Here is a 16,114-nt window from a genome sequence, read left to right on the forward strand (position 1 = left end):
GAATATTCAGACACACATCAACAAATTATGCTTTCTGGAAAGCTGCACCTTCTATGGTTCGCTTGCACATCAGTAATTTCTGCTGAATGTGCTGTCATGAAGAAGAGATTTCCAAGATTTTTTTCCTAACTAGAACTGGTAGCCAGTATATTAAATACTGATAAAAAATATACGATTGTGTTCAATTAATAAATAAATTAAATTTTTAAAAATAAACAAGAAAGAACTGAAAGAACCAGATTGAGAATCATGAAAACAGCATTTTTACAACAATAAAAACTATATTAAAAAGGGTTTAAAAGAAATTAAAACAGAACTATGAGAAGTACAATTTGTTATAGTATAGTATCAAATTTCTATATAGATTTTATACCTCAGTGGAGAAAAGTAACTGATTTCAGTGATATTCATTTTGTTTTCATCTGTGATAGTCATGGATGCTTTTATTTTCCTTGGGGTGCTGAAAATGAGCAGGGCAAAAAAGCTCTCTGAACATAGTTTTAATTTTTATAATTTTTTATTTGGTTTGTGGGCTGTTGGAATTGTAATTTTTAACTGCCTTCTTAAAAATGGAGACTTAACATGTCTGGTCTCAACTGAACAAGTTAAATATATCAGTTCTTGGGTCAACTGGCTTATACACTAAGACATACACACACACACACACACACACACACTTACATATCTCCAACTTCTTAACTTCATCCAACTGATTATGCTTAATACCCAAGATTCATACTACTGTAGTACAGATTTGTTTCACAGCAATAAATCTTCAGTTCTTTATGACTCCATTTAACAAAAGGCTTACTACAAGGAGTAGTTTATTATTTGGGTATTTGCAGATAATATATTTGACGATTTTGAAACCTTTCTCATTCCATACACAGAAGTGTTTTACTGTCAAGTACATATTTAGATTAGATTATTGAATTGTAACATTGATTTGGTTTTTTTAAAAATACAATTTACTGAAAATGTAAAAAAAAATAGATTAAGGTCTTTTACTTTCCTCACCCATGTTTGAAGTTTTCAGCAGAAAGTTTTGCATATCATGTGACACATTTATCCCTAAGCAGTTTGAGGTTTTTGATGCAATTTAAACTAGTGCATAAAATTATGCCTAATCTACATATATCATCTAGAGTTGTCTGTCAGTATATCTGCAAGCATTTGGTTTAAAGGCCACCTGCAAATATAAAAATATTCAGGTGCTGAAATCTTTCATGAAATGGCATATAGTACCTGAATGTACATACATCATTCTATATACTGTAAATCATCACTAGATTAATTATATCAAATGTAATGTAAATTCAAAGTAAATAGCTGTTATATTGTACTTTACAGGGAAAGACAAAGCCTATATGTTCAGTCCAAAAACAAATATATTTTTACTCTGGAAACTCATGGACATGGGAGTATCATCATCTATCATCTGTCCAAATTATTCTTGCTATTATACAGAAGTATGTAAAAGTATCTAGATATTTTATAGAAATAAAGAAATTATATATGTTATACATAAAAACAATATTTATATATTTATCTACTTGGTCATAATGCTAAAGTTGTTCTTAGTAGCTTTTCTTAAATATACCATATTTTCTACATAGAAGATCATGTCACTTGAAAATAAAGACCATTTTAATTCTTTTTTTTATAATGAAGATGACTTGTTTTTCTTGTCTTATTACACTAGCTAGTAACTTCAGGTTTTGTTTTGTGGCTTTGTAATTTTCATTCAATTTGAGGACATTTTAGCACTATTTCTTTAAATATGTTTCCTCTCCCTGCTTCCTTTAGAGATTCCAAATTATACATTTAGGTCACCTGAAACTTTCTTGTATTCATTAGAGATTCCAAATTATACATTTAGGTCACCTGAAATTTTCTTGTAATTCATTAGTGCTCGTCATTGGGATTCTTTTTTTTTTTTTGGCCAGTCCTAGGCCGTGAACTCAGGGCCTGAGCACTGTCCCTGGCTTCTTTTTTGCTCAAGGCTAGCACTCTGCCACTTGAGCCACAGCGCCACTTCTGGCCGTTTTATGTATATGTGGTGCTGAGGAATCTAACCCAGGGCCTCATGTATACGAGGCAAGCACTCTTGCCAGTAGGCCATATTCCCAGCCCCCATTGGGTTTCTTTTTATGGTATTTCCTTTAGGATCACATTATTGCTTTATCTTTATTAGTATTTTCTTCTGTAATATCTAATCTCCTGGTAGTACTCACCTAGTATTTTTTGTCAAATGTTATAGATTTCCATTAAGAAATTGACTCCTACACTTCTAGTATCTTTTGTGTCACCCTTAACTTGGAATAAATGGAATATAGTCATAGTAATTTGACTCCCTTTCTCTGCTACTTCTAACATTTGGGTCTGGCTCTAGTTTGGTTTTAATCTATTGATTCTCCTCCCCATTGCAGACTATAATTTCCTGCCTCTTTACAGGTCTGATCACGATTAGATTCTGGACATAGTGAATTTTACCTTTTTGAATGCTATTTTGCAATCCTGTAATATTTTTTGAGTTTTGTTCTGTGATACTGTAAAGACATTAGGAAGTACTTTGAGTCCTGCGTTTTCAGACTTGTCAGTTATATATCTCACTTAAGTAATTCCTACCAGAGACTCAAGATGATTGTATCTACTCAACAACCTTAGAAACTATAAGTTTTAGTCTGTCTAGAGAGGACAAGAATCTGTTTATCCCCATCAGGGAGGTACTATCTCTAGTCTTCTTGGGTAATTCTTTCCCTGGCATCATATAATTGCCTCATACAAGTATGGTGGTGAATACTGTGGTTATATTTAGAGAAGACTCTTTGGATTTCGCCTCCTCCTTATATGCTTTCCTGGGAAAATCTAGCTGTTTTGAACAATTCAAATTCTCAACTCACATCCACTCAGTAAGTCCTTTACTTTCTACCTGGGTTCTGATTTTCTGTGCCACAGTTTAGAAATTCTTTCCAGGTAGTAACTGGGACATTTATACAGTTCACTTTGCTTAAATTCCCATCTCTCAAGATTCACAATCATTGTTTATGCCAAGTGTCATAAAAACAATCTTTCCAATATTTTATAGGTTTTTTTTCACGTGAAAGTGTAAATCTGACCCCTACTACCCTATCTTAGCTGAGGCTGGCATCTTTTTAGTGGGGACCAAAGTGAGAGAAGATTCAGCCACAGGATTGCTTTGCAGTTCTGGAAGAATCCCTTCCATTTGAACCACATATTCTGGCATACCTGATGTTGCCAGAGACATCTGTTGTGGATGAGAACTCTGTGGGGTCCCTCAAGTAGCCCCAAAGATAAACTCTAGATAAAATTCTAGAACAAGATCTGCCTTCAGCAGTAGGAAACTAGAAATACTGAAAAGAAACTCCTCCTTGCTTGGAGGATTAGGAAAGTATCACAGATATATATATATCTTACAAGGAACTCAGTATCAGAGCCACATAATCCTTCAAGTTAAGGCCACTTTCTCAACTACTCTTACACTTCACCAACCAATGGAATGGCCCAGCACTTAGATGTGTCTTTATTTATGGGTCAACACAATTGTGACCACAGCGATGCCACACTACAATCTTACTTATGTGTGACCAAAGGAGCTACAATGAAGATAGCTTGTCCTTCACTTTGAACAGAGAGAATTCTGAAGAAGGATGGTTTGAGACTAAATAGAAAGAGACACTTGGGCAGTGGTAAATGCACTGGCTGATGGGAAAGAGGCCTGAGAAAAACATGATTGGAAATTCAGAAGTCACTTGTTGAAAGATCAATGGAGGAAAAAGATAAGACATTTTAATATCACTAGAGAGCTTCTATTCTGGATAAAGTACTCAGTAATCACCTGAATGGGATGACTCAACTGTAGAAATCACCTACACTCTGTCATAATTAAGTAGGGCAGAAGCAAATGGGCCATGTTTGGTTGGGGCTATAAGTGGGTCCAGTACCACTGACTCTTCATATAAGTTGGTCTGGGTTTTACCACTCTATGATACCAAACTTGCCATCACCCCAGACAAAACACAAGCCTTGTTATGATTCCCTCTTTAAGCAGGTCACTTGTGTGAGACTATCTAACCCTTCCACCATAGAGACACACAGTTATTTATCTTATCAAATTCATTATCTCTCCTGGATCTGCCTTCCTTATCAAACTCATCATCTGTTCTGGGATCTGCCTTCCTTACTGACTCAGTCAGCACTTCCACTTAGGGACTCAGACTTGTGTATAAATTTGGCAGCCTGCACAGCACTGCCTCAAATCAGTCTCATCTCATTCCTCACAGGTGGTGTGAAAGAGGTACTAACTAGAGATCAGGTCAACTGTCTATTATATCATACCCATAGGACAATGTTACTGAGAACAGCACTGAGCAATGATGGCCACTGTTCTCCATGGCATATGTGTTGAACTGTGGCCATAACTGAGGGATCAAGATCCCTTTATTGACACTGGCTCTATTTATATGTGTTTCCTAGTCTGAGGTTGTTTTGGATCACAAGTCTTGGTCCTTAGAGGAGATATTTTTATAGGTGATGAAAGAAGGGCTCAGAGTACTGCATCTATAATTTACCTTGGTCATATTGTCCACAGCAAGGAAGTGGAAGTCCAGGAAAGGAAGTACTGGACTATAACTGAGCCTGATGATCCCACACAGTGGAGGCAAGGAAGAAACTCACCGAGGTTTCTCTTAGTATCCAAGGCAGCTGCAATTACAATCCAGGTCCCCAAAAAGCTGGGCAACAAAATTCAATGGGGAAGTGTTTGATCAACATGCTAGCAAGCAAATGGGACCAGCTGAAGTGCTGGCAGAGGTGTATCATAATAGGATGGAGATGAAGAAGGAGTATAGGATTAAATACAAATCTGAGAAGTGCTCAAATAAGAAAACCAGTCTGTTCTAACTCCTGAATATTGTCCTTACAGAAACTGCAAATGTTTTTAGTTTGATGGTCTGGACGTAATAGTAGCACTGAGGGGTTCAAAGATGGAACCAATGGGATCCCTTTGAGTCTTCCTTTTACTTGAGCTGCTGCTAGAATTCTTTCATACTAGGTGCTAAGAGCCTTAAGTGGCTTTATGTCTGTGCTGGTGACAGTGATTTGCCTCAACCCAGGCTTCACATTTCTTGCCTGCTGTCCTGGAGCTTCTCTGGCACCACAGCCAGCATGTTTATGTAAGAGTGCTCAAACTAGCTACAAACAATAGCTATGATAGTGGAGCCAATACTTACCAACTGAACACAGGAGCTGATAAGATTTTTCCACTGCTGTCCTTCAGGTTGGACAAAGCATGAAGGTTCTATAGAGGTACTAATTAGTACTGAGTTCCAGCTACTTTTTCAGAGGATCTCAGGTTTTTCAGATACTTGTCTGAGGCAAATCCTTCCTTGTTTTCTGTCTTCAAATGTACAATAATTGCTTTAGCATGGAGACGTCACAAGATTTTTACAATAGACTGTCCCCATTATTTGCCTGAGATTGATCTTCCTATTTATGCTTCCTCTGTATCTGGGGTTTCAAGCACATGCCTAGCTTTTTAGCTGAGATGGGATTCCATGTTTTTTTTTTTCTTTTTTGTGGGGCCTGGGCTGTCCTCAAACCATGATCTTCCGAATCCTCACCTATTTAGTACGTGGGCTTATCTGGTGGGTGAACCACCATGTCCATATCTATTCATTCTTATAAAAATTATTCCTGAGTATTTAATAATTTTTATTGATGTTATAAAACTTTTATTGCCTTTCTATAAAATGTAAAAAATGAACTTCTTCCAGAGCCCTGTCTATTTTTACTGGAATAAAAAAGGAATAAATATTCATCGAATTTCTGTTGTTATAGGGTCACAGTGTTGAACTACAAACACAGGTCTCATATGAAATTGTCATAGGAAATTCTCAGCAGTTTAGACTACTCAACTCTTTCTATTGCTATATCAAGACATATTCTGTTCACAGTAAGAAACTCTTGACAGATATCCCCCTCCCCCACTTTGGATATAACAGATTCTTACCAAATTAGAAAATAATTTACAGGAAATGGTTACTAGAAAAACTAGGTGCAGCCCCACTTAAGATACTTAGGAAAACTTGGTGTAATTGCTGAACTACTATCCATGTGTCTACCATTAGTTATTAGGCCTAAATGCAGCTTTGAGTCTCAATATGAAACAGGATATCTGAATCTTGTTGAAATCCACTGTGCAGTGTTTAACACAAGAGGCAAAGAAAACAGTTTCAGTAAAAGCTAGAAATAGTAAAATTATTTGTTTTTTATAGGTTACATTTTCATAACTGATGCCAAGAGAGGAACTGTGGGGGCCTCCTTTCCAGTAGGAAACAGCTACCATTTTCGTAAATAGCTATGTTTTCCACTCTGAGCCTCAGAAAGGTCTCGGGAAGGTTAGCATGTGACAAGTGAAAGTGCTTACTGGAAGGAAGGAGAAGAAAGAGTAATCTGCAAAAAAAAAAAAAATCACATGAGGCTTTTTGACAGCTTTTATATCTTGCAAAAATGATGACAAAACATGGTAGGTTCTTGATAACCATCTTGGCATCTGACATCTTCAGTGAACAGAGTATAATTCATCACATCTCCTCCATACCATTCTTGCTCCAGAATAACCCATTTCTTCTCATGGTGTTCTTGGAGAAATAGCAGTGGAGCAGCTGCCTGATTCAAATGGCCTGCATGTAGCAAGCCTTCCCTCAGTCCTGCCCCAGCATAAGCAGCAGGGCCTGTCAGCTTGTGAGTGATCATGGCAGAGTTCAGATGAACAAGGAAATACTGCCTATTGAAGGGGCAAGTCAAAACAAAATGGAACATGCCTTCATGTACTCTCTAGGTAGCAACAGCTATAAATAACTGTCTCATCTTAAGTTCTGGTAGTTGCATAGAAAAATGGCACACTGTTCATTTGACACTTAAAGCTAATAGACTGTGTTTTAAATACATGTGGCGGAGTGCAGATATCACATAAATATACTTGATAGAGTGCAGATATGTTTGAATTCCATACATACCTTAACCATTTTATTTTTTTTAGGAAAAGGAGTTCCAATATGTAGAATACCAAAATCATTTCTTTTTAACCTTGCACCTGCCACAGTAGAGGAGTTGCCCAGGAAGACTCCTAGGGGAGATGTGTGTCTTTCCTCAATCAAGTGGGTGGAATCGGAGAATGGCTCAGGAAAAGGGCTGGCTTGGAACCTCCACAAAAGGCTGTATTTCAGAAAACATCCACAGGGAAACTAAAGATTCCTCTCCAACTATCCACAGCAGGTACCCAACTGTGAAAACCATGGCTAGGGATAATCCAAATAGCTACTACTTTTTACAGGGAAGATTGAACTAGGTCCTTTTGAGACCCTATTCTTTCTTCCTGGAGCACACAGGTCATTATGCCCTTTAATTTTTATGAGAACTCAGTGATATTATCTTTTATATTATCCTTTATGCTGGCTTTATTATCCTCACTTTACAAATGAAAAAAGTAAGATCAAAATGGTTAACTTCTCCAAAGCCACCGAGATAGTAACAGAGTACAAGTATTTGCCCTTAAGTCATCATCTGCCAAAGCCTGTGGCTCACACAGGGTTCTTGTTTCTGAGTTTGTCATTAAGTCTCACAGTCCTCACAAAGAAACGAGGCAAGCCTGAGAAGCTCTAACTTGCTGGAAAAGGAAACTGAGGCCAAAGGGCAGGGCCGAGTGGAGCTGTACCTCAAACTTGACAGCATTTCCATCTCTGTCCCAGGCTCAGCCCCTGTGTTCTGCCTCATAAAATGCTCCTCACAAGGTGCTCTCTCATTATATTTACTATATCCCCATGGCCTAGCACATGGTAAGCTTCCAACAAGGAGGCTCTGTGTATACCCACAATCAAAGATATGCACCCTTTCTTATTCTAACCCCTAAGAGAATTCAGCTAGTTAAGTTTGATGATGGACATCTCAGCTGGAAGCTACTAATCTCAGCAGCTATATTTAAACATTTATGCCTTTGAGATAGGAACAATACTGTGGGCAGGGCTGTTGTCACAGAAAAGCAAACTTATCATGTTAAAATGTTATGTGAATTCCTCTGTAATTACACCTTTTTTTGTCTGGTGGTTTCACTAACCGGCTTACTTTCACAATTATAATGATAGACTTCTAGGTGAAAATACAACCTGTATCAGAATAGTTAATCACATTCTAATTACATGTTTGAGTCTAGTCCTTTCATACTAAGTGGATTAGAAATTCTATCCAATATGATCCACTCCTCCAGCTATTTTGGCCAATAGGGCATATCTCCTAAACACATAACCCTGAGATGGAATCTTATTTGCAAGTGATCAATTACTTATATTCGCTGCTGTAGGTGGTGAGCTCAGTGCCATCATGAATCCACTTGAATTCCAAAGGCCAGCTCCCCTCTGCGAGGCAGGTGAGAACAAGGCGGTTCCCTTCCAGGTGAATCTGTGGTAGAGCTGGCTCCGTTTTAAAATATGGTGCAACATCATCTGAGACAGGAAAAAGAGAGAAATAAAAATGAATGAACATGAAAAAAACACATCTCATTAATAAATGGATTATTTAAGTAGATCTAATTTTAAGAAGTAGAAATGATTTAGTCCAGTTCAGAAGCAAAGAGCCCAGTATGAATGTGCAGCAGCCCAGCTAATATTTTACAAGCCCAAAAATACAATACAACTACCATGTGACCATTAGGGTCACACGAAAGCCAGCATGTGACAGGTTCATCCAAGGAGGATGAATACTAGCCCATCAGAGGTACATATTGGGAGATCCCTGTTCACATAAGACTTTGGTTTTAACTAGGCGATCACTTCTCAAAGTAACAGTGAATGGTGGCCAAGGTAATAAGGCTGTAAAAGAGAAAATTCTTCATATAACCTTCAATTGGTTTCTCAAAAGACATCTGCATGAGGAAAAGTAACCCAAAGCACAGAGCAGGACTCACAACCTAGCTATCATTTCACACACTTTCAAAGGGAGGAAAGACAGGAAGCCTGAGATGTTCACATGTTGGAACATGACATAGAACCCCACTACTTCACACACAGTGACATGGTTGAAAACAGCCGTGAGTGACAACAGCCACACAAACAGGAAAAGAGGTTGCCATCCATGCTTCCACTCAAAAGTTTATAAAGTTCAAAACTAGGCCAGCTACTCTGGTGTCAGAGGTCAGGATTAGGTGTACCTGAGGAGAACTGGTAGAGAGTTGGGGGACTAATTGGGGTGTGGATGCTATGCTACAAAGAGCAGGTCAAGATTGCTTGGTACGCTACCAAGCATAACATTCTACTTAATTTATGCTTTTTGTATATGTATTTTTATGTTTAAAAGGGATGTGGGGCACTTGGCTTTTAGCTCTGGCTCCATCATTAGCTTCAGAACAGTAACCAAGGCGCGCATATATATATATATATATGCATATATATGTATATATATTTGTTTCCTCATCAGTAAAATGTTATGCGAATTCCTCTGTAATTACACCTTTTTTGTAATTTTTCTGAAGTATATAAGACCCACCACACAGTCATAATCTGCTTCCAGTCTGTTTTTAGGTTCTGGTGTAGAGGCACACTTGGCTTCTTCCACATTTAAACCTTGACTGGCCAAGCTCCTTTCTATCACAGGACATTTACACTTGCCCTCCCTGGACACTTGTGCATGCTGATTTATGCTCATACCTCAGGTGAACTGACAGAGCCCCAGTACCACTGTGGCCTTACCAACCATGTTTATATCACTTCCAATACTCTCTCTCTCTGTGTATATATATGCACAGACACATAAAGTTTTGAAATTACAGTGTTTTGACACCCTAGAACAAGAAAACTTAAAAGTGATCTCCAGCTATTCCCCAATCCCAGAACTGAAAACAATGGCAGGAAAAAAGCAGCTATGTGTTAAATGAGTAAACATAATAGCAACGACAAAGCAACAGAAACAGGTCATAATCAGTGCACACTTACCATATACTGCAAAAGGCTATACGTACACATTTATATGAACTCATCTAATCCTCACAAAAGCTCTATGAAACAGATGTCAGTGCTATACCTATTTCACAGGTAGGCAAACAGAGACACAAGAGGATTTACATTCCCTGCTCAGTTCACCAGTCCTAAGTCACTACATAAATTCATATCATTTGGCTCCAAAAAGCAACAAATTCTACGTATTATGATCGTAAGTGTCACAAACTTCTCAAGACAGGAACTTATTTCCCAGAAGCCCCTATCTAACATCAGCGTTTCAATCATTTATTTGTGCAGTTACTCAGCTGGGCTTTTAAACTGAATTGCTATGTCTTTAACAAATTAAACAGCAAATTATAACAACAGTATTGAAACATAAAGGATTCTAGAATTGTATTTACACCTACAGCTATTGCACATATACTAAATATAGAGAGTTTAAATATGCAGCCAGCTCTAGATCACAGGTCCTGAACTTGAGTCAGTCAATCATGAATCAAAATATTTTGGAAAAAAGTACTGATATGTGCAGGCGTATTTTCCTTGTCCTTATTCCTTAAAAAATGCAGTACAGCAAGAATTTGCATATCATTTATACGCAGAAGTGATATAAACCGATATTGGAGAAGATGTGGGGAGGTTGTATGCCAACACTTCTCCATCTCGTGTAATAAAGGAGCACCTGTGGACTGGGTATCTTCAAGAATACACTAAGGGATAAAAATATAGAGTTTGGGGCTGGGGATATGGCCTAGTGGCAAGAGTGCCTGCCTCATATACATGAGGCCCTGGGTTCGATTCCCCAGCACCACATATACAGAAAATGGCCAGAAGTGGCGCTGTGGCTCAAGTGGCAGAGTGCTAGCCTTGAGCAAAAAGAAGCCAGGGACAGTGCTCAGGCCCAGAGTCTAAGCCCCAGGACTGGCCAAAAAAAAAAAATGTATATATATATATATATATATATATATATATACACATATATATATACATATATATAGTTTGTCTTTGAGTTGTCAGTATATTCAACAATAACTCATAGAAATATAACATCAACCACTTACTAAAATTTACTCATTTATTCGTACAAAAAATTAATGCTGAATTACATCTGCAAGATAAGAACTTATAGAGAGGAGAGTCAACCTACTTAATTAGAATGAATGCAGGAACTGGGTATGCAAAGAATAGGAGGGAGTCAAATCTTCAGGTAGAAGCATGTGCAAAGGCTCAGTGGTGGAAGCAAACAATGAGTACCTGCAGAAAGTACTAACAAGTCCAATCGTGAGTGTAGAGAGAGTGAATGGGAGCAAGGGTTGCCAGACCAAGATACTGCAAGGTAGGTAGGACAAATCCATTCTGCCAGAGTATCAGTGGTCTCTCCTCCATAGTGTGGGTAACAGATGATGGCTCACCTTGTGTGTTAGTAGTGTGATCAGTTCTATGGTGAGGATCAGTTACTATTAAAAACAACAACAGAGAGCCTTTGAAGAGACAGTTTCATGCAACATCATTCTAGCTATAATGCAGAGAAAGAAGAGGGCCTCGAATATGGGGAGACCACTATAGTCCGTGGTCAGTCCACAATGTGTGTTCTAAAGTGTGACAGGTGGCAAGCGTGGCAAAGGTAATAGTAGGGACTGTGGAGAAGAGATGGAGAGGAACAAGCATGTTCAAACACTATTTGGTGGCAAAAAATAATTCCATTATGGCTTGGTTACAGGGGTAATGAGGGAGAAGGGGTATCCAGAAGGATTCTTAGGTCTTTAGCCTATATCCACTTCTGGTTAATAGTATCTACCTTGTAAAAAAAAAATACCACTGAGAATACAAGGGAAGAAAAACTTGGCACAGTCCCTTAAAGCGGCTACGATGTATGTCTAACACAGGAATATATGGTCACGTTCTAGCTGCTGTATGAAGTTAGGAGGAGCCATCAATCCAGGATTTACTGGTGAGTTCCACCTGCTTCTGCTGCAAGTGACTTGTTCTAAGTCACATATCAAAGGCATTCTTAGGTTCCGATTGTCAACTGTGAGTCCGATTTCCCTTTTTGCTAGATACTTCAGTGCAAATCATCCACTCTTGTAACTGAAACAGTATAATAAAGCTGAATTGCAATGGATATAGCTTTGATACTTTGGGGTTTACAGAGCTGCAGGCTTTATTAATGGCCTGCCATTTGCACTCTCTTTAACAATAGAAAAAGAAATGCCACTTCATAGGGTCTTAGTGTTCTACACACATGAGCCATAAAAAAAAGACATCTTTTTGAAAAGAAAAAGCTTTAAGACAGAAGCTCTGGAATTTTTTTTTTTTTTTTTTTTTTGCCAGTCCTGGGGCTTGGACTCAGGGCCTGAGCACTGTCCCCGGCTTTTCTTTTTGCTCAAGGCTAGCACTCTACCACTTGAGCCATAGTGCCACTTCTAGCTTTTTCTGTTTATGTGGGGCTGAGGAATCGAACCTAGGGCTTCATGTATGCGAGGCAAGCACTCTACCACTGGGCCATATTCCCAGCCCAGAAGCTCTAGAATTTGAATTTAGTTTTACAACTGACAGGGCATCATCAATTTCATATATGGCAGTTTTGAATTTAAATGGCACCACAATTCTTCACAGAATTCATAGTTAACTAAACATATGGATACTGTGTGGATATTATTAGATTGTGTACTATAATCTAGTAGAAAAAAACCTTCATGAAGAATACTTCCATCGCCTTGCCAAACAAATATCTTGTGCCATAAATGATGTCAGAAGATATATTAATACAGATCTGACAGAAAGCATGGAAAACAAGTATTGACAATGCCCTGGAATGTTAATCATCTAAATTAACATGACTTCTATAAATATGTTAACACAGACTTGCCACTGTGGAGAATTAGTTACCTCAGAAATTGAAAGTGGGCATAACAGTAACCAACCACAATAGCTTTGGAGAGAAACTCAGAAGGATGGGCTTAGTGTACATAGAGTCTTTACATGTGTCTGCTCTTAACTTAAAGTGGGATAGAGAACAGGCTGGGAAGGTCCAGGAGGAAAGAAGAAACATGATCAATTACCTACAAAGTAAAGTTATCCAACTCTCACCAACATTACACTCAATCCTCTTTTGGGGGGAGCAAATAATAACTAATACTTCTCCCCCTCCTCAGTGACAACATGCAGAGGTTGTGGTGCTGACATCTGTATTCTAGCAATGAACAGTCTAAGACCCTAGAATGAATTACTGAGAAAAGCTGTGAAATTTCCATTTTCACATACTTTTTGAAAGAGCATAAATCATGTAGGAAAGAGAGAGTCTCATTTGTCTAGATAATACAGATTTAAGGTCCATTCAAAGGACAGGAATGTATTCTCAAGACAACATCGTAGTTTTATGATGGTGGGGTCACTTCCCTAAGTGGACTTCTAAGGCTTTCAGATAAATGTAAATGGATTAACTTTACCTGTCCAGTGCAGAGATAATCTTCTCATCTAGAAAGGGACCATGACCCTGTGTGCCGAAGTGGAATGAGGTTCCACAGTAGAGGAGTAGAGGAGCATGAGAAGCTGCAGCTGAGCCTTGACTGTGGCTCAAGTATCCTCACAGAAAGAAGGGGATCTTCCTGTGGGTTTTAATTATCTGCTCCACAATGGAAAACTGAGACTCTTTTGAGGCCTTTCAATAGTAAAATGGACAAGAATCAAGTTAGGTACCCAGAATATTTGAGCTTTAATATGCTCTTGTGACTGTAGACAAGAGCTCCAACTAGGATGCTAGCCATGCACTCAGTAACTTGCCTTATTCTCCTCTATCCCAAACAGATAAGGAACAAAGAAATGATAATCAGCTCCACATAGAAGCAGAATCAACCTTACCACAAACAAGGGGAGGTCTGAAGCAGGCAAATCTTCCATGCTCTGGTAGAGTGAAGATGAAATTGATTAAGCACCTGTCATCAGCACCACCAATCAGGTGACAGTCCAGCAGGGAGAATCGGGTTCACAGCATGAATGGGCAATCAGCCCCCAAAAAACCTTTCATTACTGAACCCTGCACTTCTGCCACAGCTAAATTTCCCAGGGCGACTCATCTTTTGGGTTAAACCACTAATCTTCCTTTCAAAACTTCTTTTATATCAAATTCAAACATTTTCATACCCTAGCTTATGAATCTTCCACTCATGGAAAGGTTTATTTTTCAAATTCCAGAGTGAAACTAACGTATGGGGTATAATGTATCATCTGTGAACAACAATTCGGAAAAATCTAGGTAGAAGTCCTATTCAGATGAATGCAGTCTTTCCAGTTCCAACTGCTGGTAGGTCATTATGTCCACCTATTGAACCAGGAAGTTAATCTCACAGCACAATGTGCTTTCTTCACTTCTATAATCTTCATCTTTTTAAAGAAAACAATTACACATTTCAAATGTTCTCTTGAGAAAATTTAAAGATATTATGGAATATGGTTAAGCATGGAAATATAAAAAGGTCACTGTGCATCTATAAGAGGACCTACTGCTTCAGGACCAAGTTCTCCATCTGCCGCCAGACAAGGCAGGTTAAGCTGCACTAGCTGTGAGCACTTTACAAATCCTTTGGGGCTGTGAATGAAATGGGAGGGTTGGAGCACTAAAGGATAAAAATCAATGGCACCTAATTATTTTCCAACTAAATAATTACCACTACTCAAGAGTTGGATCTATCACCACTGCTAAGTCCCAAGCTTCATTATCTATGTTTATCTGAAATATCTTCTGGTGATAACTTTCAAATATAGTAGAATGCACTATAATATTCTGATCCAAAGAAAAACACCTTCTCTGCATGTCACTTTGTATATTTATTTCCACTATTACCTGGCAAAAGAATCAGAAATTCTAGGGTGAAGGGTAGCTACAAGTGACCATACATAAATCTGATTCCATTAAAAAATGAACACTAAAACCAAAACCCAAACCCCTAATCTACTATGATAACTACAAAGCACAAGCCTAGGAGGGTGCTTCAAGTTGTTCTCACACATGTGTGATGGGGTATGAGCGGGAGCTAATGTGCTCCCCTTCAGTGCCCTGCAGTATCTTCTCAGTACAGGAAGCCCTCAAGGCTTCACTACACAGGGACTTTAGCAGATCTTTACCCAGAACAGGAGGCAGTAAAGACTGAGGCTCATACCTGTTTTGCTCCAGTAAGGAGCAAAGATCCTTGCTAGTGAGTCTAGAAAAGGAGATTTGTAAACAAGCTCCCCAGGGGAGAAGCAGAAGAGGTATGGAGTTAACACTGCTGCAGAGGGTTCTCTATGGGGTTTACGTATAAAGGCCTCCCTGTGGCTGAGGTCCCCACATCTCAACAGAGTCGAGAGCTGGAGGGACATGAGCACCAAGGAAGTCAAGGATACCCAGAAGACTGAATGCATGGGGCAGAGGCACCAAGGCCTTGTGGAAACACATGGGTCTGGTGGACCCTTGTGCTGCATTGGTTCCACAGTAGATTTCAAGAGCCCTCTAAGGCTTGTTAAAGAACTATCCTTAGTAACACTTTCTTATTCCATGAAATGTTCCTATATACTAACTGAGAAGCAGACTTAGGAGAGTTGTTTGCCTGGGACTGGCTGCCATAGGTAGACAGTGTTACAAGGACATAGAGCCATCCCTAAGAGAGACCTAAAGAATGCCAGGGAGCACACACAGTGGCCTAGTGCAGGTGTCAATAGGTGCTAAGCTTGGTTTGGGTCAGAGTCTGGGGACCCAGGCAGCAGGACATCTGAGCAAACTATAAGGAAAGTAGAAGCCAGTCATGTATCCTTCTCCCTGTCTCTGTCTGCACTGTCATAATCAGAGCAACATAGTCAGAAGGAGCAAATCAGACCAAAGTTTGTTGTATTACTAGATGTCATCAACATCTCACTTTGTCCTGAGAAGTGTGGCCTGTGAGGGCAGATTTTTCCCCCAGCAGCTGGTCAGTAGCATTCTCCTGAGACTTGGAAGTATGTATGTGAAAGAAAGAAAAAGCAGGAGGGTCCCTAAGATCTCCATTAAACTGTACTGTGAACAGCCTGCTGAGACATTCAGTCAAACTGATTATCTCTGTTTTCTCTAAGATCAATGTGAATTAACA

The 16,114-nt window shown here is 38.9% G+C and overlaps 1 protein-coding gene across 2 annotated transcripts in view; it reads right to left on the reverse strand.

Moving 5' to 3' along the window:
• The window catches only part of Sdk1 (sidekick cell adhesion molecule 1), a 788,311-nt gene that overhangs the window by 468,007 nt on the left and 304,190 nt on the right, over nt 1–16,114 (reverse strand). Inside the window, exons 1-2 of one of the 2 annotated variants that reach the window (XM_048330099.1) lie at nt 8,917–8,932; nt 8,363–8,522 (exon numbers count right to left, since the gene is read on the reverse strand). Coding sequence is in view for 1 of the 2 variants with exons in the window: in XM_048330089.1 (XP_048186046.1) it covers nt 8,363–8,522 (160 nt within the window). In the remaining variant the exon portion in view is untranslated. Of the gene's footprint in view, nt 1–8,362; nt 8,523–8,916; nt 8,933–16,114 lie in introns of those variants that run through there. The other variant, XM_048330089.1, reaches the window with a different exon arrangement.

This window comes from Perognathus longimembris, chromosome 1 (genome assembly GCF_023159225.1).
Source record: "Perognathus longimembris pacificus isolate PPM17 chromosome 1, ASM2315922v1, whole genome shotgun sequence".
Taxonomy (NCBI): Eukaryota; Metazoa; Chordata; class Mammalia; order Rodentia; family Heteromyidae; genus Perognathus; species Perognathus longimembris.